The following is a 24924-nucleotide window of genomic DNA, read 5'->3' as shown; positions in this document are numbered from 1 at the left end:
CTGCCCCGCACGGCAACCGGCGGGAGTTTTTCAAAATGGGAGCGCAGAGGCGCCGCCCAGGTCTCGGAAGGTGCCGCGGAGGCCTCTCGGTGGCTGTGCAGCCGTCGCCGGGAGCGGCGGCCTAGAGAGCCAAGCCTGATGGGCGCCAAGACCGGCTGGCTGCTTGGAGCGCTGCCTCGAAGGGACTGCGTGAAGGGAGCTCCTCTGGGGAGCACAGGCCGGGGCCTGGAAATATGGCGACCTGCATCGGGGAGAAGATCGAGGTGAAAAGACTTGGCAATCCTCTGCGGGGCCGGGGGATGGAGGGGGGCAGAGAGGGAGTTGGAGTGGCAGGACTCGAACCGGTGACTCTAACAGCTGCGGGGCGGGCGCCGAGGTGCTTTGGGAGAGCCCCAACCGCCCGCCCGGCTGTGTGGGGCGGGGCGCCCCGCCCCTCAGGCTGGAGTGTCGGGGGAACAGGTGAGTTGCTCTCGGCCCCGCCCGTCTCCTCTCAAGGCTTCAAGCGGGCGCTCCCGCCCGGGCTGCCGCGCTACAGCTGGGCGAATGTGCGTCCCCCTTCTCCCAGGGGATGGCAGTTACCTCCGGCGGGAGCTGCGGCGGGATTCCAGCCCAGCCCTCTGCCCCCGTGGGTTGGCTGGGGCTGGGAGCAAGGTGCTGGAGCTGCACTGGGGTTAAGGAAGCATTTCATTTGGGTCCTGCGTCTGAAGCCCAGCCCGGACTTTCAGGGATCCCTGCAAGGCGTCAACATGCTTTCCACTCCAGACACCTGCTGTATCGAGGTGTAACACCTGCTTGAATTCTGAATTCATATTCCCCTTTCTGTCCATTGTTATCATCTTTTTTCCGATCTCTTCCTGTCTTCTCTTTTTCTTTTTTCTCCTGTGAATCATCACACAATATCTTTAATTTTAACTTTTAAGGATTTTAAAGTTGGAAATCTGCTTGGTAAAGGATCATTTGCTGGTGTCTACAGAGCTGAGTCCATTCACACTGGTTTGGAAGTTGCAATCAAAATGGTAAGAAAATCTCCATCGACTTCTCACCTCTACTTTGCAAGGAGTTAGAGAGGTGACTTAAGATGTCAGAAACTCCTTACCTGCGAGCCCCTCCTTTTTTTTTTTATTTAGAGTAGAAAGAACCCATTGCTTGTACACAAAAAGACTAATGCCAAGTCCAGCAACTGACCTTATACATGCCTTAGGAGATCCTTGAGTATGCTTAAATGTTTTATTTTCATTAATGTTCACTAGACCTAGGACTTGTTATTATGCAAACTTCTAGCAATTGATAGAAATCAAAGAATAAACAATTTGTTTATAATAATGAGTGCTACTTGTACATAGCTCTGTATTACACTTTAACAACCTAAAACACTATTTTTTATTGTTACGGGTCAGTCTAATAGGAGTATCATAAGCAAATTAAGAATCCCTTATCTAAACCAGTAGGGAAGTTTTTTGTTTTTTGGTTTGTTTTTTGTTTTTTTTTTTGGGGAAGGGAAGTTTTATTTTAAAGTTTGTCTGGAAGAAAAAAGAGGAACAGGGTGAAAAAAAAAATAAAGCTTGGCTAGATTTTTGTTGTTGTTATAGATATGATAGTTGTGCTATTAAATTTTTTAAGTTGGAAGAGAGTATTAGAATGCAATGGATAAACTTTTACTGAATGTCTACTCTGCCAAACACTCTGTTGGGTGCATGGAGAGAACAAACACCAGAATAAATTGATCTCATAAAGAGGTAAATAAAAGGACTTAAGAATATTTTAAAGTATACTTTCTCTTCAAAGTTAACTTTTGAAAACTTCACATTTGGAAGTTTATCACCAAAATTTAAATGTCTCATGTTATTTTTAGATAGATAAGAAAGCCATGTACAAAGCTGGAATGGTACAGAGAGTCCAAAATGAGGTGAAAATACATTGCCAGTTGAAACATCCTTCTATCTTGGAGGTAATACAAATTTTATAGAAGTGACAAAGGACACAGAATTTTTGTATATTACCATTTATTATGCCCTTTTATATTTCAGCTGTATAACTATTTTGAAGATAACAATTACGTATATCTAGTATTAGAAATGTGCCATAATGGAGAAATGAATAGATATCTAAAGAACAGAATGAAACCATTCTCAGAAAACGAAGGTAGGTGGCTGCTTTTTTTCTTTTTGTATATATGAATTTTATACTTTAAAAACTAATTTTTGAAGAATGTGCTATTTTGTAATACTTAATAAAACCATTTACATTATTACTTTAGGATACGAAAGGAGACTTCCCCCCACTCTCAAAATTAGAAAAGCTGTTAATTCCTACAAGTAATTCAAGCATTACTTGAAGAAGAAGTAAAAGGAGAAATTTGTTATCCATCTTTCCCCAAAACCACATTTTAAATTAATTAAATCATTGGTAGCTATTTAGTGTCTATCCTTTCAGATCCAGAGATAAACTTTTTAGAATGTTTTTGATGTCTATAAAGTAGTTCCTAAGTCAAACACAAATAACTATTGAGATCAGTTATTGTAGAAAATGTCAAACATACAAGTAGAGGAACTAGTATAATGAACCCTCAGCTTCCAAAACATGTTCAAATTGTTTCATCTGTACGCTTCCTATTCTCCCAATTTTCCAGAATATTTTGAAGCTGATTGTAGACATCTTTGTGTCTATAAATATTTTGGTATATATCTTTAAAAAATACAAACTTTAAAAAAAATAATAATCACAAAGTCATCATCACACCCAGTAATTCCTTAGTACCAAATGTATAGTCAGTTTCAACTTCCCTTGTTTCTTATAAATAACTTATTGTAGTTCAGATCAGTATCAAATAAGTCCATGAGTCATCACACAAATGATTGTTTTCTAGTTATCTTACCCTGGTAACTGAGATTGCAGGTACAACTAATAAATGTGGTTGCTATTAGATTTTTTTGTACATTTAAGTCTATATAACCCATTTGAAATACAATTTGGTCATTTGTATTAAATTATGCAAATATTCATATACTTTGACTCAAAATAAGGTAGTAATACAAGTTGAAGAATATCCGTAAACAGATTAATGATGATTATTGCATTTTTTTGTAATAATTTGTAACAGTAAGCCTTCTTAAATAAGCCAGAACCTACAAAAGCTATAAAGGAAAAGAATCATCAATTTGACTTAATTAAAATTAAGAATGTGTATGACAAAAGATTAAGTCAAATTTAACACAAGATGGGAAATAAATATTTGTAAAATATATGACTGGCAAATTAATGTTAATATTAAAAAATATAAAAGATGCCTTTCAAAAAGGGTAATCCAATAGAAAAATGGGCAGGGAATATAACCCTGCTTCACAGAAAAGAGTACAAATGGCCAAAAAAATACATGAAAAGATACTCCAACTCTGTAGTAATTGTAAGAGTGCCTACTAAAATAGTGAGTGCCATTTTTTTACTCATTGGATTGAGACTACCCAATGCTAACAAGGATGTACATGAAAATACAGCCTTTTTGGGAGGGCAGTTTGGCAATTATTAAAATACTGAATTTTATTCTTCAACCCAGTTTCTACTTCTTGAATTTAACATTAGAGAACCACCCCATACATATGCATGAGAAAACAAACATGTACAAAATATTTATTCCTTTTTTTTTTTTGTTTTTAAGATTTTACTTATTCATGAGGGACACATAGAGAAAGGCAGACATATAGGCAGAGGGAGAAGCAGGCTCCCTGTGGGGAGCCTGATGTGGGACTTGATCCCAGGACTGAGCGAAAGGCAGATGCTCAACCACGGAGTACCCAGGCGTCCCTGTGAGCACCCAGGAGTCCCTATTCCTTTTGTTTGTTTTATTGTAATTTTGTCCATATTCTTTTTTATGTTGTTGTTTTATTGTAATTTTGAAATAATCAGAAATGACCAAATATTCATCAATGGCGATTAAATAAAATGAAGATTTTTAGGGGACCTGGATGACACAGTTAAGCCTCTGACTCTTGGTTTCCCCTCAGGTTGTAATTTCAGGGTGTTGAGATGGAGCCCCATATTAGGCTCCACACTCCCCACAGAATCTACTTGAGATTCTCTCTGCCCCTCCCTGATACTTTTTTTTTTTTTTTAAGATTTATTTATTTTGGAGAGGGAGAGAAATAGAGCAGGGCAGAGGAGCAGAGGGAGAGAGAATCAATCTTAAGCAGACTCCCACTTAACACAGAGCCCAACCTGTGGCTCTGTCTCCCAACCCTGAGATGATGACCTGAGCCGAAACCAAGAGTCAGACCTTTGCATAATGAGTGTGCTACCCAGGTGCCCCTAAAATAAATAAATCTTTTAAAAATAGGATTTATAAAAATAAATTAATTAATTAAAATAAAATAAATAAAAATAGGATTTATGTGTACTGTCGTGGAAATACTTCAAGAAAGAGTATGAAGTAGGGAAAAAGTAATGAAACTGTATATTTTTATACCTTTTTATTTTTAAAGCATTTATTATAGCGTTTTTCTGTTCATGTAAATGTACATAAGCACAAAGCGTAAAACAATATATACATGCTATTAACAGTGGTTATTTTTTGTGAGGGTTTGGGAGCACATCAGAGGAACTAGCTTTCTTTTTTCTTTTTTACAGTTAGAATATATTTATAAATTGTATGATTATAGATATTTGCTCTTAATTGTTCTGGACTTCCATGTACCCTAGTTACCCTAGTCTCTTCCAATTGCTAATATAACTAACCTTTCCTTAACCATATAGAAAACTCATCAGTTAGAAAGGACAAAGATTAGGAGTGCCTAGTTGTCTTAAAGGAAAGGAAATATTTCATAATATTCTTTAGGAAACTAAAGAATATTATGAAATTATTATAGTAGTCTTTTGGATAGTAAAACTAAGCTACAAGCTGGTGTTTTAATGTAATACTGTGGTACATGTAGGTACATGTACTTGGGTTTCTAAAAACTGAATTCTAAAATTCTAAATAAATACTTAATCTTTCATATTTTCTAAATTGTAAATTTTATTTTTTGCATCCCAACAGCTCGACACTTTATGCACCAGATCATCACAGGAATGTTGTATCTCCATTCTCATGGTATATTACACCGGGATCTCACACTTTCTAATCTCTTACTTACACGTAATATGAACATCAAGATTGCTGATTTTGGGCTGGCAACTCAATTGAAAATGCCACATGAAAAGCACTATACGTTATGTGGAACTCCTAATTATATTTCACCAGAAATTGCAACTCGAAGTGCACATGGACTTGAATCTGATGTTTGGTCCTTGGGCTGTATGTTTTACACGTTGCTTATTGGGAGACCACCTTTTGACACTGACACAGTCAAGAACACGTTAAATAAAGTAGTATTGGCAGATTATGAAATGCCAGCTTTTTTGACAAGAGAGGCCAAGGACCTTATTCACCAGTTACTTCGTAGAAATCCAGCAGATCGTTTAAGTCTGTCTTCAGTATTAGACCATCCTTTTATGTCCCGAAATTCCTCAACAAAAAGTAAAGATTTAGGGACTGTAGAAGACTCAATTGATAGTGGACATGCCACAATTTCTACTGCAATTACAGCTTCTTCCAGTACCAGTATAAGTGGTAGTTTATTTGACAGAAGAAGACTCTTGATTGGTCAACCACTCCCAAATAAAGTGACTGTATTTCCAAAGAATAAAAATTCAAGTGATTTTTCTTCTTCAGGAGATGGAAGCAGTCTTTATACTCAGTGGGGAAATCAAGAAAAAGAAACCAGCAATAGGGGAAGGGGAAGAGTGATCCAGGATGCAGAAGAAAGGCCACATTCTAGATACCTTCGTAGAGCCCATTCCTCTGATAGATCTGACACTTCTAATGGTCAGTCTCGAGCAAAAACATACACAATGGAACGATGTCACTCAGCAGAAATGCTTTCAAAGCCCAGAAGATCAGGAGTAGATGAAAATGAAGAAAGATATTCACCTACAAACAGCGATGTCAATATTTTTCACTTCTTTAAAGAAAAGGCATCCAGTAGTCCTGGATCTTTTGAAAGACCTGATAATGATCAAGCACGGTAAGAATTCTATCAAAAGCATTTTTTTAAATGTTCTATTAGCACAAATATGAAGCTGCATGTAACTGAGGGTTGATTTTTTTTAACATTTTCAGATGTTTCTGGGTACTTCTTAATTATGATTTCTATTAGAGAATCAGAATGATGATTTTTTTTTAATTTTTTAAAAGATTTTATTTATTTGTTAGAGACCAGGAGAAGCAGACTTCCTGCTGAGCAGGGAGCCCAATATGAGGCTGTATCCCAGGACCCAGAGATCATGACCTGAGCAGAAGGCACTTACCTGTTACCTGACTCAGCCACCCAGGCACCCCAGAATGACTTTTTATTTGTAGTTAAGAAATTCTTTCAAAATGAGTATATAGTCTCATGAATGTGTTTGTAGAATGTTTTAATACCTGAGAATTTTTAGTCTGATTTTTTTTTTTTTGTAGAAAGGAAGTCTCCAGTGTGAAGTATATTGAACATGTCTGAGCCCTAAAGTACTCCAGTAGTAACTATTCTCTCTCTCTCCCCTCCTTTTTTTAGCCCCACCACACAAAACACACACACACACACACACACAAGCTGAGCCAGTGATGAGTAATCATATTATTGACTCCTTCTCACATGAGAGCTAATTTTTTAGTGACTCTGGTATTTTTTTTTCCTTTCTCTGATCTTTGATTTTTATGCTTAAATTTTAACAGCGCAGTAGCCATATAGAAATGTCACAGTACTGTGGGCATTTTGGTCTAGAAGTTTAACTTCTTAAAGACAACTTAATTATGCCAATATTGGTTTCTATAGTTACTCTAAAATTTTTAGGTATTCAGATCAAAAGGTAACTACCTTTTAAAATATTTTTTGTCTTCAAAAGTTATTACCTGATAATTTTTTGTTTATCAGAATTTCTTTTCTCTGTTTAGCTCCAATCATCTTTGTCCAGGAAAAACTCCTTTTCCATTTCCAGACCAGACACCTCAGACTGAAATGGTGCAGCAGTGGTTTGGGAATCTGCAAATAAAGCGTGAGTTTTCTGTTTTGTTTTGTTTTTATATGTTTGGGTTTTCTTAAGAAAATAATACATGTTAAAAAAGAAAATATATTTTCAATAAGCTGTATTACAATACAGTAATAATAAATACTCATTTTGAGTATTTGCTTATCAGCTACTATCCTTAATGGTTAACAAATATTAACTTATTAAATTCTCACACTCAAAAAATATGAAGATAATATCATTAGCCCTGTCTTACACCTGAGGAACTGTATTGCACAGAGCTTAATTTGACAAGCTACACTGCCTTTAAGCAGAGGATCCAGGATTCCAGCCCATACAGTCTGGCTCATAAACTTTACTCTATCTCTCTGTTCTTGCAGTGTATCTGTAATAAGCACTTAACTATCAGTGCATATAAAATAATCAAAAGATGGTTGATCTTATTTTTAAGTAGAAGCTGATGTGGACAATTCATGGTTTACTAATGGGACCTCACATATGATAAAGTATACAACTACTAAAACCTAAATGGGTTTTTTTGGTGGGGGTGGCGGTTTGTTGTTTTAAGTAAGCTCTAAGCCCAACATGGGCTTGAACTCAGGACTTCAGATCAAGAATTATATGCTTTACTGACTGAGCCAGCCGGGTACCCCAAAAACCTAACATTTTTAAACAGCTGTCATTCCAAGTCATTATTTATTAATTAATTAATTAATTTTTTAAAAGATTTTATTTATTTATGCATGAGAGACACAGAGAGAGAAGCAGAGACGTAGGCAGAGGGAGAAGCAGGCTCCATACAGAGACCCCAATGTGGGACTTGATCCCAGGACCACGGGATCATGCCCTGAGGCAAAGGCAGGTGCTCAACCACTGAGCCACCCAGGTGTCCCTGAAGTCATTATTTTAGATTCAGAGTTTGGAAGTTCAACATTTCTTATTAATGAACATAACAGACTCACAGAAGGTGTGTTGAAAATAATGGTGGAGAAAAAGAATAAAAAAAACATATGGGGAGGAGGAGATTACAAAGTATTATATTACTTCAGACAAGGAGTACATAATATGACTATAATTTAAGCACAGTTGTTATCTCAAGTGTGTATTGCTTTTTTAAAAAATATATTTTCAAGAGCCCAAAAGGGAATTAATCTTTTTAAGTATTTTTATTTATTTGTTTGTTTGTTTGTTTATTTATTTACTTATGATAGTCACAGAGAGAGAGAGAGAGAGAGAGGCAGAGACACAGGCAGAGGGAGAAGCAGGCTCCATTCACCGGGAGCCCGATGTGGGATTCGATCCCGGGTCTCCAGGATCGCGCCCTGGGCCAAAGGCAGGCGCTAAACCGCTGCACCACCCAGGGATCCTGGAATTAATCTTTTTATGTGTACTTGTTGATGATTCAAATTTCTATTTTTTTAAACTATAAAATTGCCATGTACTTAAACTTGCACTTAACCTGCTGTGTTTATAGATACTTTTATTTAGTAGTATGGAGATATCTGAGATGGAGAAATAAGCTTGTTTATAATCTAGTAGTGCCACTGCAATTTTATTTTATTTTTTTTATTTTTTTTAAGATTTATTTATTTATGATAGACATAGAGAGAGAGAGAGGCAGAGACAGAGACACAGTCAGAGGGAGAAGCAGGCTCCATGCCTGGAGCCTGACGCAGGACTCGATCCCGAGACTCCAGGATTGCGCCCTGGGCCAAAGGCAGGCGCTAAACTGCTGAGCCACCCAGGGATCCCCACCACTGCAATTTTAAAGTATATTATTGGGTACAAAATATTTTCTGTCATAATGGGAGTAGGGGGAAGGAAAGCACTAAAAAAAAGTCATTTAGGGAAAAAAATTGCAATACATATTTTTAGAGTTAAGCATTTGAATAATTGCCTTATAGATATCTATATAGTCTAATCATTTTAAGGGCTTTAAAAAGATAATGATCCCTTGTGAACTCTCAAACATATGAAATATAAATGGGTAAAATTCAACAAAAACTCTTTAAAAATGTAGTGCAGATACACTTGTGATAGTAAATATTAATAATAGTAAAACTATTTCATATATTGTTTTTGCTCTTACTTGCATATTTTATAAGATAGAACAGACAGTCCTTAGCTTAAAGAGGATAAATTTACTTCTTACTGAGAATGATTACCTGGGATATCCTCAAATCTGTACTTGTTGGAGCATTGGAAATTACTTGTTTTAGAACTAATAAGTGACCCTCAATTTTGCCTCAGTTGAAAAACTAATTTCATAATACAAAAGGCAGTCATTAGAAAATAGGTTTAATAATATCTTTCTTAATTTTAGGAGTATAAAGGTATTTCTTAAAATATTCTTTTAAAGTCATTTATTATTGTCATATCTTAAAACTGCTTATTTGTTAAATATTATGTAGATTTTTTTTACAGGTTTTTTTTTGTACCTCAAAAAAACAATACCAGCATGACATTGTGTTATATTAATTTTTCACTAAATTACTTCATTCTGGGTATATTATAGCTCATTTCAGAGAAACTACTGAGCACAATAGCATTGGCCCAAACAGAGATTTCCAAGGCCATCCAGATTTGCAGGACACATCAAGAAATGCTTGGACTGATACACGAGTCAAAAAGAGCCCTGATGCTTCTGATAACGTACATTCTGCAAAACAGCTGAATACTATGAAGTATATGACTGCATTTCAAAGTAAACCTGAAATAATTCAACAAGAATCTATTTATGACTCTGATCCTCTTTCTGAACAAAACAAGACTAGGGGAATGGAGCCACCATATCAGAAATGTACATTACGAGGCATTACATCTCCTTTGACTGCTTACAGGTTAAAACCAATTAGACAGAAAACCAAAAAGGCTGTGGTATGTCAACAATTTTTCTAAATTACTATATGATATTTTCTGAGTATGTGGTTTCTTATATTAAATATGTCTCTTTAGTTCCTGTACTTCTGATATTTACATGATAAACTCATTTGAAAGAAGAGACTGAGAGTTTATGGAAAAATAGCTTTTGTTCTTCTTCCAGCTACTTTAAGAATGGTGAATTGATACTGATAAGTTTTGAGTTTTAAATTATTGATAATGAGAAACACTTAAAAGTAACAGTGGTTAAATACTATGTTAAATATTATTCACAATTCCAATTACTAAATTAATATTTAATATTACCTTTTGCTTTTGTTTTAAATGTTTCTGTATTCCAGTTTCAAATCAAAAAGGTAAACTAGAAAATATAATTTTTTTTAACATCTGAAACTATTTAAGAAGACCATACAGAAAATCAAGTTTAGAGTTTAAATTGTGTGAATTGGAAACAGTGATTTTTATTTTTTAATTCCATCTTGCTCCTGTTCATACCTTGTTTTCTATTTCATCCAGTCTTGCCTTTGTTTGGCTTGCTCTTGTCTTTTCAGAGTCCTTATTCTCCACCCCTACCTTCTGCTTTCATTCTGCCCCCTGGTTATCATTTCACACTTAATTATACCTTCTTACCTTTGCTCCTTATGTTTCACAGTTGTGCTCAACTACACCTCTGATGTAGATTGTTGTTGAGAAGCAGCCATTTGATTTTGACTGTAATTTTTGTTTCTGCTATGGTTAAGTATTGCTTTTAAGTGTTGTATATGTCAGAGCTATTACAGTAAACGAGAATTGTTATTAACCCTAGTTTTTCGTTGTATAGGTTAGTATACTTGATTCAGAGGAGGTCTGTGTGGAGCTTCTAAAGGAGCATACATCTCAAGAATATGTGAAAGAAGTTCTTCAAATATCTAGTGATGGAAATATGGTAATGTAACTTTGCTTTATTATCTTGCAACTTTAAATTATCATTAAGCATTTAGCATTCCAATTTATTCTACAATGATATTGTTAAATTTTTTTAATTGGTTTTCTTAATATGTTAAATTCAAAAAGTAAAGTAGTAGATTACATATATTTAACTAGTGTAGCTTTAAAATAATTACAACCTGTACAAAATCTAAACTTTAAACTTAAGTTTGGAAAGCAAAATAATTACTTCTAGAGAATATTTAGCATTTTCAACAAAATAAGTTTTACATGTGAGCTCTTTTCATAATTTTATTAACAAAATAAAGCACTCTAACTTAACAGCATATGATTAGAATTCTTAAAATGTTTTTTGGCAGATCACTATTTATTATCCGAATGATGGAAGAGGTTTTCCTCTTGCTGATAGACCACCACCCCCTACTGACAACATTAGTAGGTACAGCTTTGACAATTTACCAGGTATGTAAATTTACCAGGGAATATATTTAGATAATGGATTTATATATACATAAATTCTATATATGTGGATATCATAGATTATAAATGTCTTGCTTCAGCCAGTCTGTAGCTCATGTTCTTATTCTTTATATGTGGTGAGATGTGGTGTACCTTACTAATCTAATGTTTATTCATATTCTATAAGTAAAAACTACCTATGGAATATTAGTTGTTTATCACACAAGTATAATATGTACACTTATTTAGTTACTAATTTGTCTAGAATCTTGTTTAAAATTCAACATAAAGTATCTAATTTTGACTTTTGAGACCATTACTGTGCTCCATAGACTCCTTGTTCAGCTTCTGGATATTATGGATGGGGGAATTAAATATTGAATAGTAATAAGACTTGGCTGAACTGACTTTTGGAATCAAACAAGAAAACCTGTTTATAACCCTATTAGAAATCAAAACAGATAGACAAGACTAAATACTATGTTGACTGTAGTTACAGGGAAATGTAAAACCTGACTTTTGTATATTAGGACCATAAAACTCTATGCTTTACTAGCATAAAAAGAACTACATCGTTTCCTAATAGTCTGATACTGATATCTCAGGTAGAAATTTTTTCATTTCAATTACTAAAATCTTCTTATTATAATTACTTATAAGAAGGAATAATTACTTATAATAAGATGTCAGTGATTCAAAGAAAGAGATTTTTTAAATAATCATGGTACTACTCATCATAATTTGTTATATACTTCTTGGGAATTGTATTATACTGTCCTTAGTTTTCATTAAAAGAGTTGGATCACTAAAATATCTTTATTTTGGTAATGAGGTTTCTAAGCTATGAACTTGAATTTTTGAGGAAGAGTAGAAATCAGTATTAAACTTATAGAATTTACATGTCAAATCAGCACTTTATTTCCTAATAATAGCTAATTTTTTTTCTGTTCTTTCCTAGAGAAGTACTGGCGAAAATATCAATATGCTTCTAGATTTGTACACCTTGTACGATCTAAATCACCCAAAATCACTTATTTTACAAAATATGCTAAATGCATTTTGATGGAGAATTCCCCTGGTGCTGATTTTGAGGTTTGGTTTTATGATGGTAAGTACCATTTAGAAATGGTAATTTTTTTCCTCTTTAGTTTATAATTTAGTAATTGTGGTTTTTTTAATTCAGCACCACAAGTTTTTAAGCTATATATTCATACAAATAAAATACACAATACAGTGTACTATGTTAACCAAATTTATTTATATATTTTCATGTAAACAACTTATTCTCCAATATGTATATTAGTCCTCTTTCCTTATTTAGCTCGGATTTAACAACATTTAGCTTGATAGTACAAAATCACCTGAAATAAACAATATCCTATTTCTTATTAGAAATTCAAATATTCAAATTGTGAAAATTATAAATGTGGCTAAAGGATCGATTTGACCTAGAGAATATCATTTTCTTAATCTATAAGGATGGTTTACTTTTTTTTTTTTTATTTTTTTTTTTATTGGTGTTCAATTTACTAACATACAGAATAACACCCAGTGCCCGTCACCCATTCACTCCCACCCCCCGCCCTCCTCCCCTTCTACCACCCCTAGTTCGTTTCCCAGAGTTAGCAGTCTTTACGTTCTGTCTCCCTTTCTGATATTTCCCACACATTTCTTCTCCCTTCCCTTATTTTCCCTTTCACTATTATTTATATTCCCCAAATGAATGAGAACATATAATGTTTGTCCTTCTCCGACTGACTTACTTCACTCAGCATAATACCCTCCAGTTCCGGATGGTTTACTTTTTAATCTGTAAAGCTCCCTTTAAGGGACACCTAGCACAAACACACAGTACACATATCATTATACTTATCCTTCAATTATGTTTTCGTATGAGATCAGTGATTTTTTTTTTTTACCATAAAAGTATCAGACTTAAGCCAATTGTATGCAGAAAAGGAAAATGGATGGTCTGTATTTATTGAATACATTCAGAGACTCATTTTATTCATGGTCAGCAAGTGAATATAAATAACTTGATCTTTACATACTAGTATGATAATGAATATAAACATAGGAATATTTAAAGAAATGATAAAAGCATTTTTCTTCTTATTCTTTAAGGAGCAAAGATACACAAAACCGAAGATTTAATTCAGGTGATTGAAAAGACTGGGAAATCTTATACCTTAAAAGGTGAAAGTGAAATCAATACCTTGAAAGGGGAAATAAAATTGTATATGGACCATGCAGATGAGGTATGTACCTAGTTATGGTAGGTTTTTCATACCAATTAATAGTGATTCCAGGGGCACCTGGGTAGCTCAGTGGTTGAGTGTCTGCCTTTGGCTCAGGTCATGATCCTGGGTTCCTAGGATCAAGTCCTGCATCAGGTTCCTCTCGGGGAGCCTGTTTCTCCTGCTGCCTATGTCTTTGCCTCTCTCTCTCTCTCTCTCTCTCTCTCTCTCTCTGTGTCTCTCATGAAAAAATAAAATCTTAAAAAAGTTTGATTCCAAATGACAGGTGAAATAATGACAAAAAGCATTATTGTTCTTTTGAAACAGGGCCATCGTATTTGCTTAGCACTGGAATCCGTAATTTCAGAAGAGGAAAAGAAAAGTGGAAGTGCTCCCTTTTTCCCAATAATTGTAGGAAGGTAAATGTTTGAAAAATGTTTAAACATGGCTAAAATGTGTCGTAAATGTTTAAAAAAAGGTTTGGTGTTTACATTTTGGACATTTTTTAGTTTTCTGTAAGTTGAAAGCTTTAAGGGAATATATCTGGACATTTCTTTCCCTTCAGAAAACCTGGTAATACTAGTTCACCTAAGGCCTTATCACCTCCTACTTCTGTGGATCCAAACTACCTGATGAGTGACAGAGCATCTTTGAATAAAATGATCATAAATAGTGCTGCTTCTCCAAAACCAACACCAATACTTAATCCTTCTGTAAGTAAAAATACATCACTTCTATACTTTAAACTCTGTCATTGTCTCATGTCCTTCATATAAAATATAAATTCCATACTATTACCTTACTCTCACCTGTCTACTTCTCCCTTGCCTACTTTTTTTTTTTTTTTTTTTCCTTGCCTACTTTACCCTGTACTCTCTTTGCCTTATTCTAGTTCTCTAAAGCCTTCTTTCAGTTCTTCAAGTAAGTTTCAGGGCCTTTTCACATGCTGTTCACTTGACCTGGAACTTTTCTCCAAACTCTTAATGGCTAATTCTTTCTCATCATTCAGGTCTCAATTTAAATGTTACCACAGTGAAGTCTAACCTGCCCCTCTGGCAAAAAGCTAAATATATTATTATATGTATATATCATTTTATTTTTACTAGTAAAATATCATTGCCTTAATATCCATGATAGGCCTATGGTTACATAAATGTAAATTTTTATTCTGTGAACTATCATGCCTGTAAAGACTATATAGCAATATAGGAAACGCGACATTAAAGAAATAGATCTGTGAGTGTATACTCACAGACATACATATATACTACAATAGCAGTATGAAAAATTATACCTTGAGGGAAAAATATAAATTTGCCTACATGAAAACAGCAACTCTGATTTTCTTCTCTTTCCATAATACAGTTATATGTTTATGTTTTTAATACTTTAAATCTGAAGTTTCTTGTTTATGTGGTTATATTTTAATTTTTTAACTTTGTTATTAAAAATTATTGTAAGCTAATGAAAATCTAGTCCTTTTTCAGTTTTGCTTGGCTTATAAAAACACTGAGGAATAATATCTTGTCTTTTACTGTTTATAGATGGTTACAAATGAAGGATGTGGCTTTACAGCTGCAGCTTCTGGAACAAACATTCCTTCTAGCAGTCTTAAAGATTGTCTTCCTAAATCAGCACAACTTTTGAAATCGGTTTTTGTGAAAAATGTTGGTTGGGCTACACAGGTGAGAATTTTTAGAAAAGGGAATTTTTTTCACTGAATATCCTTAGTTTTCATAGTAATTAGACAATTATCAGAAAATACAATTTATTTTTTAAAGATTTCTCTTTGCAAGAAAGTTTCTACACCTTTTTTTACATTGGTTATGTTTTTATTTGTGTACATTTGGAAAACTAGATATTGCTAATAACAGATTGTCTCCTAAGGCATAAGTGATTTGTTTTTGTCGTTTTGTTTTTAAAGTTTTAAAAACAAGTTTTAAACCCAAGTGTCCACTGATAGATGGATAAAGACGATATATGTGTTGGGGTGTCTGGCTGGCTTAGTCTGTAGAGCTTGCGACTCAATCTCAGGGCTGAGTTAAAGCCCCACGTTGGGCATGGAGCCTACTTAAAATTGATTAATAAATAAATACATACATACTTTTTTTAAAGATTTTATTTATTTATTCATAGAGACACAGAGAGAGAGAGGGGCAGAGGTACAGGCAGAGGGAGAAGCAGGCTCCATGCAGGGAGCCTGACGTGGGACTCGATCAAGGGTCCCCAAGATCAAACCCCGGGCTGCAAGCAGTGCTAAACCGCTGTGCCACCAGGGCTGTCCCATACATACATTTTTAAAAGTATGTGTATGTACACAATAGAATATTACTCAGCCATAAAAAAAAATAAAATAAAATCTTGCCATTTGTGACAACATAGATGGTTCTAGAGGGTATTATGGCAAGTGAAATAAGACTGAAAAAAAAAAAAGAAATAAGACTGAGAAAAACAAATATATCATTTCAGTTACATGTGAAAGCTAAAAAACAAAACAAAAACAGAAGTTCATCAATACAGAGAACAAACTGGTTGTTTCCAGAGGGGAGGAGGATTGGCAAACTCGGTGAAGGGGATTAAGGGGTACACACTTACAGTTGTAAAATAAATGACAAATGAAAAGTATAGCATATGGAAAATTATCAATAATACTGTAATGTTGTACAGTGACAGATGGTGAGCAGAGTACTATATAGAATTGTTGAATCACTATGTAGTATACCTGAAACTAGCGTAACATTATATGTCAATTATGCTTCAATTTAAAATCTAAATTAAGGGCACCTGGGTGGTTCAGTGATTGAGTATGCCTTTGGCTCAGGTCGTGATCCCAAGGTCCTGGGATTGAGTCCTGCATCACGTTCCTTGCAGGGAGCCTGCTTCTCCCTCTGCCTTTGTCTCTGTCTCTCTCTCTCTTTCTCTCTCTCATGAACAAATAAATCAAAATCTTCAAAAAATAAAAATAAAATATAAATTAAAAACAATAGAATTGTCACGATAATGGCTACTTGTCAGGAATTAAGAATGATATTCATGACATTTAAGTTTTAGAAACTATTTGTAATCTATTAGAATAACTTACATTTGGCAGAAAAGGATTTTTGCATTTAAAAATTAAGTCCACATTAAGTTTCAAACTTATAGAATTATATGTAGGTGTGAGCCTGTATGTATATATTATCTGAAAGCTTGAAGATTGGAGACTTGAGCATAGTACATGTAATTTTTACTTGCAAGTGAAGTAAAATGCATTTTAGACCTTTATGGGGATAGGAAATACATGAAGAGAACTCAGCATATATTGAATAAGCTATGTGGTACCATATTTCTCATATATATTGTCTTATTCCCCAAATTAAAACCTAGTAAAGGTGATGTTACCTCTTTTTATAGATAGTAAAATTATGGCTTATAATTATTGATTGACTTGCACAGTCCTACTCAGTAGTTGGCAGAGATGAATGTAAACCCAGGTCTATTTGATTCCAGTGTCCATGACTTCTCTCTGCTGTTTGGAATGCCACATTGTGTATTAGTAACTATATCAAATATCAGTAACTAAAGGAATAAGTTTGCAAAGGTGTAATGTTCTCAGGCCAAAGAGAAATTCTGTGTCCCAAGAGCAAAGAATAGAGGAAGATCCTAATTTAAGAAAATGTTACTTTCGTTATTTCTTAAATCTCTTCTTGGTTAGGATGCTATTGGAGTGGGAGGATGACACAAAACTATTCAGACATTGTAGTAGAAATGAATGGGAAACGATTAATTTAGAATAATTTTATTTATTTTTTAAAATAATTTTAATATTATAAATGCCTTAGCTATTAAAGGAATAATCTGAAAAGATGTGAATATTCCTAATGCTACTACCATCACTGCCTCATATTTGTAGTTCCTGAGAAGGTTGCCTTTTTTTTTTTTTTTTTTTAAGATTTGTTTAAGAGAAAGTACACGTGAGGGTGTGAAAGTGTGAGGGGTTGGGGGGCAGAGGGGCTCCCCATTTAGTGGGGAGCCCTACACAGGGCTTGATCATAGGACCCTGAGATCTTAACCTGAGCTGAAATCAAGAGTCAGTTGCTTAACCCACTAAACCACCCAGGTGCTCTGAGCATTGTTTTTGTTTTTCTTGTTTTGTTTTGTTGTTTTGTTTTGTTTTATCTATGTGAAAAACCTATTAAACATGAGTACCTTCTAAGAACTTCAAGTCTCCTACAGTATAGTAATTCTGCATGCTTATTATTTTTCTAGTTAACTAGTGGAGCTGTGTGGGTTCAGTTCAATGATGGGTCCCAGTTGGTCGTGCAGGCAGGAGTATCTTCTATCAGTTATACATCACCAAATGGTCAAATAACTAGGTAAGTTCATAAAATAATGGTTGGGATTTAGCCTTTTGCTATATAATTTCTTTCCTCTCTATGTTGAAATAAATGATTTAATAAGGTTTTGTATGTTCTTTAGATTAAGGCCTTCAGTTTAATGAAGAGTCCAATTTTCAACTTGCTTTAGAAATTATAAAGTCATTTCAAGTTTTCTTTTTATTATTTTTAATTTTCTTTTTATTATTTAATTTTTTTTAATCTATTTATGATAGAGAGAGAGAGAGAGAGAGAGAGGGAGGGAGGGAGGCAGAGACATAGGCAGAGGGAGAAGCAGGCTCCATGCACCGGGAGCCCAATGTGGGATTCGATCCCGGGTCTCCAGTATCGCGCCCTGGGCGAAAGGCAGGCGCCAAACCACTGCGCCACCCAGGGATCCCCTCTTTTTATTATTTAAATACATTTAGAAAGTGGCCTGTTTTAAAAGGAAACAAATTGGTTAATTGGTTATGCTTATCTTGATTTAGGTATCTACTTAAATAATTTTGTGTAATTTTTCTGAGGTGCCTCTTTCATTGAAGAATTACTGAAAAATATAATACATCTTTTGGTACTCTCATACAAACCAATTAATTAAGTTATGTTTTTCTTTTGCTTCACTTAGGTATGGAGAAAATGAAAAATTACCAGATTACATCAAACAGAAATTACGGTGTCTTTCTTCCATCCTTTTGATGTTTTCTAATCCATCTCCTAGTTTTGAATGATTGAAGCTCCTTTTAGATTTATAAGTCTAATAAATAACTTGTTGGCTTTCAAGTAAAGTGACTTTTTTTTTTTAATATAACTTCCTCAGAAAGCCTTTCTATAAAAGACAGGTTTAATCTATACCATAATGGATGTATTCTAATTAGAGAACAAAGCAGAATGAAACTTATAAAATGTACAGGTCATAGATTAAAACTGTATACCAGACTTTGCTCTTAGAACATATACCCCCAAAATTTGTGTTCATATATTTGTATCGAACAGTTTTTTAAAAGCAAAAATATAAATGGTGTGTGGTATATTTATGCTTTTTTAAATTGTTTTCTCTATTTCTCAGACATGTTGAGAATCATGAAAAAAACATGCTGAAGTTTTTGAACATGTAAATAATGTGTATTTATAAGTAACATATGTAAACATGTATATTTGTTTTATATTTATTTTTGTAGCACCAGTGAAACATTTCTGAAAATGTATTTTATAAAAAAATAAATACAGTGATAAGTTGCTTTATCTTTTGATTTATTTAATTAAATACTTATTTTAAAGTAAGTTACTAGTAAGCTCATTTTTAAATTTTGTTCCCTGTTTAGGGAACAGTTAAATTTTCAAAATTAATTTTGAAAATGGTAAATACCTTGGTTCTCTACCTGTATTTGAAAATATCTGCATATTTTAATGATAAACATTTTAACATTGTAGAACTTAAAGCAATAATTAAGATGAAGAAAAAAAATATTTGATAGACAGCCATTTCTAATACTCAAGGTAAAATAGGAATGAAATAAAACTATAAGATAAAGACTGTTTAACCTAATGTTTCCTGCTATTTTTTAGAATTAGAAACATTTGAGGTAATTACATCTAGTAGACAGGAATATTTAATGCCATAGTTATTCAACATCGTTTTGGATGTTTTTACCAAAGGCGATGAGTAGAAAAACAATTTGCAACATAAATTGCATAGTTAATAAGAAAAAGACAACCCGATAGAAATATGGACAAAAGATAGGAGCAGATAATTCACAAAGACAGAACTACATATACTGAATCAAAAGGAAATATATGCTCACCACATTTATGGTTGGAGAAACGCAAAATTAAAATCATATCCTGTTATCAAAGAGATTGGTAAAAAAATAATAAAATAGTGCTTGCTAAGAGGAACAGGACACTTTCAGGTGTTAAATTAATGAAAAGTAATTTAGCAATATCCTTTAGAAGTAACACATTTTAGTACATTGGTAATCCAGTTTCAGGAGGAAAATCATGTAAGCCCTTCTTTTAGGGAAAAAATATAAGAAAGAAGAATTTCCCTCAAAAAATGGAAGTATTTAAAGAAATTTCTAGCTTAATTTTGAAGGCTAAATACATTTTGCTTTTACAGACTTCACTTAGGTGTATTTTTTGTTATCTCTTTCAGTCTGAATGTACCTTTGTTTCAGGTACTTCTCTTATACATACCATATAGCTGCATTTTGTTTTTTAATCCAATCTGATAACCTCTGTAGTCTACCATGTTCATATTTATTATCATTTCTGATATGTTTACTGGCATTATGGTTCAATTGTATTTATGTCTACCAGTTTCTTTTGTGCTTTGTACCACATACCTATTGTTTCCTTCTTTTTTTCCTCTTTCCTGCCTTCTTTGAGATTTAGTTTCCTTTAATCTCTTTTACTCTTCATACTGATTTTCTTTGAGAGGGTACAGTAGTGGTTTATTAATATTCACTTTACATTATCATGACTATGAAAACATTCATAGCTGAACTATGTACCATGTTAGAATTACATTTCTTGAACAACTGTGTTTTTCTGTAGTTACTTTGTTAGGTCAAACACATCTGATTATCTGTAGTTTTTGTTGTTGTTTCCTTTTTCCCCTCCCTTTGAATACAGCTCTCTGGAGCCCTCTGATTTCCTTTTCCTATCTGGACTGGTGGCTGTGTATATAGCATTTCCACTATATAAATAAAATATGTTGTAATTTTTTTATCCATTATACTGCTGATGAATATTTATATTGTTTCCAGATTTTGGCTATAAAAACGGTATTGGTATGACAGTGTTTTAGTGCATATGCACACAAGTTTCACTAGAGTTTTACTCAGAACTGAATATGATGGACTTTAATATTGGTGCATCTCAAATGTTAGGAGATAATGCCTAATTTTTTTACACTTCCACCTGTAACATATAAGAGTTTATATTGTTCCACACTCCCATCATTACTTGGTGTTACAATCTATTAAAGTTTTTGCCAGTTTGACAAGTGTGGAATAGTGATCATTGTGGTTTTAATATGCATTTCCCTAATTACTAAAGAGGCTGGAATCTTACATAGTTATTAGATATTCATCTTTCATGAAGTGCCTGTTATGTCTTCTACCTATTTTTTTCTCTTGGGTTGTCTGGCTTTTTCTTGGTGATTATGAAGAGTTCAGGATATGTATCCTTTGTCTATTGACATGTGGCAAATGTCTTTACTATTTTAGGCTCTCACTCTCTTAGTATGTCTTGATAAGCAAAAATTTCTAAATGTCCAATTTCACAGACTTCCTTTACAGATACTGCTTTTTAAGTTCTGCATAGTATTTTTAAAAATTCTATATTTAAATTCAACTTAATTAACATTCACTGTTTATTAGTTATGGGGTAGAATTTAGTGATTCATCAGTTGCATGTAACACCCAGTGCTCATGACATTAGGTGCCTTCCTTAATGCCCATCACCCAATTACTCCTTCCTCCCACCCATCTCCCCTCAGCAACCCTCAGTTTGTTTCCTAGAGTTCATCTCTTATTGTTTGCCTCCCTCTCTATTTTCATCTTATTTTTTCTTCCCTTCCCCTATGTTCATCTGTTTTGTTTCTTAAATTCTACATATGACTGAAATCATATGGTATTTGTCTTTCTCTGACTGACTTATTTTACTGAGCGTAATACTATTTCCATTGATGTCATTGTAAATGGCAAGATTTCATTCTTTTTGATGGCTAATATTCCATTGTAAATATGTACCTCATCTTCATCCATTCATCTGTGGATGATGGATGATGGACATCTGGGCTCTTTCCATAGTTTGGCTATTGTGGACATTGCTGCTATAAACACTGGTGCAGGTGCCTCTTTGAATCACTATGTTTATAATTTTTAAATAAGTGCCTAGTAGTGCAATTGCTGGGTCACTACTTTCAACTTTTTGAGGAACCTCCATACTGTTTTCCAGAGTGGCTGCACCAGGTTATATTCCCACCAGCAGTGTAAGAAGGTTGTCCTTTCTCTGCATCCTCACTGACATCTGTTGCTTCCTGACTTGTTCATTTTAACCATTCTGACTGTGTGATGTGCTATCTCATCGTAGTTTTTATCTCTATTTCCCTGATGCCAAGTGATGTTGGGCATTTTTTCATGTGGTTTGTTGACCATTTGCATGCCTTCTTTGGAGAAATGGCTGTTCATGTCTTCTGCCCATTTCTTGACTAAGTTTTTTGGGTATTGCATTTGATAAGTTCTTTACTGATTTTTGATACTAAACCTTTATCTGATAAAGCATTTGCAATTGTCTTCTGACATTCCATAGGTTGCCTTTTAGTTTTGTTGACTTTTGCTATGTAAGATCTTTTTATCTTGAAGTCCCAGTAGTCCTGTTTTTGTTTTTGTTTCTCTTGCCTTTGGAGATATGTCTGTCAAGAAGTTGCTGCAGCTGAGGTCAAAGAGGTTGCTGCCTGCTCTTCTCTAGCATTCTGATGGATTTTTTCAATCACTTTGAGTTTATTTATGGTGTAAGATAGTGATTCAGTTTCATTCTTCTGCATGTTGTTGTCCAGTTTTCCCAACACCATCTTTTTTCCACTGAATATTGTTTCCTGATTTGTAAAGATTAGTTGACCATAGAGTTAAGGGTCCATTTCTGGGTTCTCCATTCTCTTCCATTGATCTGTGTGTATTTTTGTACCAGGACCCTATTGTCTTGATCACTACAGCTTTGTAATACAGCTTGAAGTCCAGAATTCTGATACCTCCAGTTTTTCTTTCTCAACATTACTTTGACTATTTGGGGTCTTTTGTGGTTCTGTACAGATTTTGGGATTGTTTGTTCTAGCTCTGTGAAAAATGCTGATGATATTTTGATAGAGATTGCATTGCAGATTGCTTTGGGTAAGATAGACATTTTAACAAAATTTGTTCTTCCAGTGCATGAGCATGGAATGTTTTTCCATTTCTTTGTGTCTCCCTTAATTTTTTTTGTTTGACCCACTTACTCTAGTAGAATGCTCCTTAACCTCTGTGTATTTGTGTTTCTTCCAAAATATTTTTCATGGTTGACATCAAGTTTTAAACCATTGTGTTCTGAAAATCTGCATCATATAATATCAATCTCTTTGTATTCATTGAGACCTGATTTGTGACCCACCCAGTGTGTGATCTATTTTGCAGAATGTTCCATGTGCACTCAAGAAGCATATGTATTCTGCTGCTTTAGGATGAAATGTTCTGAATCTATCTGTGAAGTCCCTCTAGTCCAGTGTGTCATTCAAAGCCCTTCTTTCCTTGTTGATCTTCAGCTTAAAGATTTGTCCCCTGTTGTGAGTGTGGTATTAAAGTCCCCTACTATTGTCAATGAGTTTTTTAATTCTGTTATTAATTGGTTTACATATTTGGCTGCTCTCACATTAGAGGTATAAATATTTGCAATTGTTAGAACTTCTTGTTGGATAGATAAACCCTTTTATTATGCTGTAGTGTCCTTCATCATCTCTTATCACAGCCTTTGGTTTAAAAGGTAGTTTGTCTGATATAAGGATGGCTGCTCCAGCTTTCTTTTGATGGCCGTTGGCATGATAAATGGTCCTCTACCCCCTCACTTTAAAACTGGAGGTGTCTTTAGATCTAAAAGGAGTCTCTTAAAGGCAACATATAGATGAGTCTTATTTTTTTTTATCCATTTTGATACCCTGTGTCTTTTGATTGGGGCATTTTGTCCATTTACATTCAGAGTAACTATTGAAAGATACGAATTTAGTGCCATCATATTACCTGTAAAGTTCCTGTCCCTTTCTAGTCTTTGTCACTTTTAGTTTCTGTTTCCCACTCAAAGGGTCTCCTTAATATTTCTTGCAAGGCCGGTTTAGGATTCATAAATTCCTTTGGTTTTTGTTTGTCCCTGGAAACTCTTTATCTCTCCTATTCTGAATGACAGCTTGCTGGATAAGGTATTCTTGGCTTCATTATCTTCCCATTAAGCATGCTGAATATATCATGCCAGTCCTTTCTGGCCTGCTAGGTCTCTAGACAGGTCTGCTGCCAGCCTTAGATGTCTACCCTTGTAAGTTAAGGGCCCCCTGTCCCAGGCTGCTTTCCAGAATTTTCGCTATCTTTGAAATTTGCAAGCTTCACTATTATATGTTGAGATGTTAACTTATTTTTACTGATTTTGAGGGGGGTTCTCTGTGTCTCCTAGACTTGAATGCCTGTTTTCCTTCCCCAGATTTGGGGAGTTCTCAGCTATAATTTGTTCAAATAAGCCTGTCCCTTTCTCCCATTCATCTCTGGGATCCCTATCATCCAGATATTATTTCATTTTATGAAATAGAGTTCTCTAAGTCACCCTTCATGCTCCAGTAGTTTTCTTTCTTCTTTTCAGCTTGCTTATTTTCCATCATTCTATCTTCTATATGACTGTCTCGCTTGTCTGCCTCATTCATCCTCGTTTTTAAAGGCTCCATTGGGGACTCCATCTTGGTAATAACATTTTTAATTTTGGCTTGAATAGATTTTAGTTCTTTTATCTCTACAGTAAGGGATCCTCTAGTATCTTCTATGCTTTTTTAAAGCCCAGCTTGTATCTTTTTTTTTTTTTTTCAGCTAGGATCTTTATAATTGTTGTTTTAAATTCTAGTTCAGGCATCTCACTTATTTTCATATTGATGAAATCCCTGGCAGTGAGTACTACCTCCTCTTCTTTCTTTTGGGTGAACTTCTCCAACTCATCATTTTGTCCAGAAAAGAAAGGATGAAAGAAAAAGAAAAATAACAACAAAATAATAACAAAAACTTCAGGAACTGTTTCTAGTATACGCTGTGTACGTCCTGCTGTTGTGTTTTGGCTGCTCTTTCCCACTGGTCCTTCCTCTATGAAGTTCCTCCTTGCTTGTAGTGGAGAGTGTTTGGACCTTTAAGTTGGTATGCTTTGATTTGTTTGTCAGGATAAGCCTATAAAATAAAAAAGAAGAAAACAAAAAAAAGAGAAACCTGATCCAGGACAAGAGAAAAGAAGAAGGAACAAAAATCTAA

General features: G+C 34.4%; 1 protein-coding gene across 2 annotated transcripts; it reads left to right on the top strand.

Annotated features, from left to right (window-relative positions):
• Positions 1-20900, top strand: PLK4 (polo like kinase 4). 2 transcript variants are annotated; one of them, XM_077861097.1, is made up of 16 exons: positions 1-263; positions 921-1016; positions 1853-1948; positions 2028-2142; positions 5030-6056; positions 6965-7065; positions 9554-9915; positions 10739-10843; positions 11205-11307; positions 12263-12412; positions 13429-13562; positions 13869-13960; positions 14107-14254; positions 15086-15226; positions 17790-17896; positions 18522-20900. In XM_077861097.1, the coding sequence occupies exons 1-16, from the start codon at positions 234-236 to the stop codon at positions 18622-18624; spliced, it is 2910 nt and encodes a 969-aa protein (XP_077717223.1). In that variant the 5' UTR covers positions 1-233; the 3' UTR covers positions 18625-20900. The 2 variants fall into 2 exon arrangements, with proteins under 2 accessions (XP_077717223.1, XP_077717224.1); XM_077861098.1 differs by lacking the exon at positions 1-263 and having other exon boundaries at positions 1857-1948.
• Positions 20901-24924: the final 4024 nt, after the last annotated feature.

This window comes from Canis aureus, chromosome 20, assembly GCF_053574225.1.
Source record: "Canis aureus isolate CA01 chromosome 20, VMU_Caureus_v.1.0, whole genome shotgun sequence".
NCBI classification, from domain to species: domain Eukaryota; kingdom Metazoa; phylum Chordata; class Mammalia; order Carnivora; family Canidae; genus Canis; species Canis aureus.
This window is presented reverse-complemented; position numbering and strand designations above follow the sequence as displayed.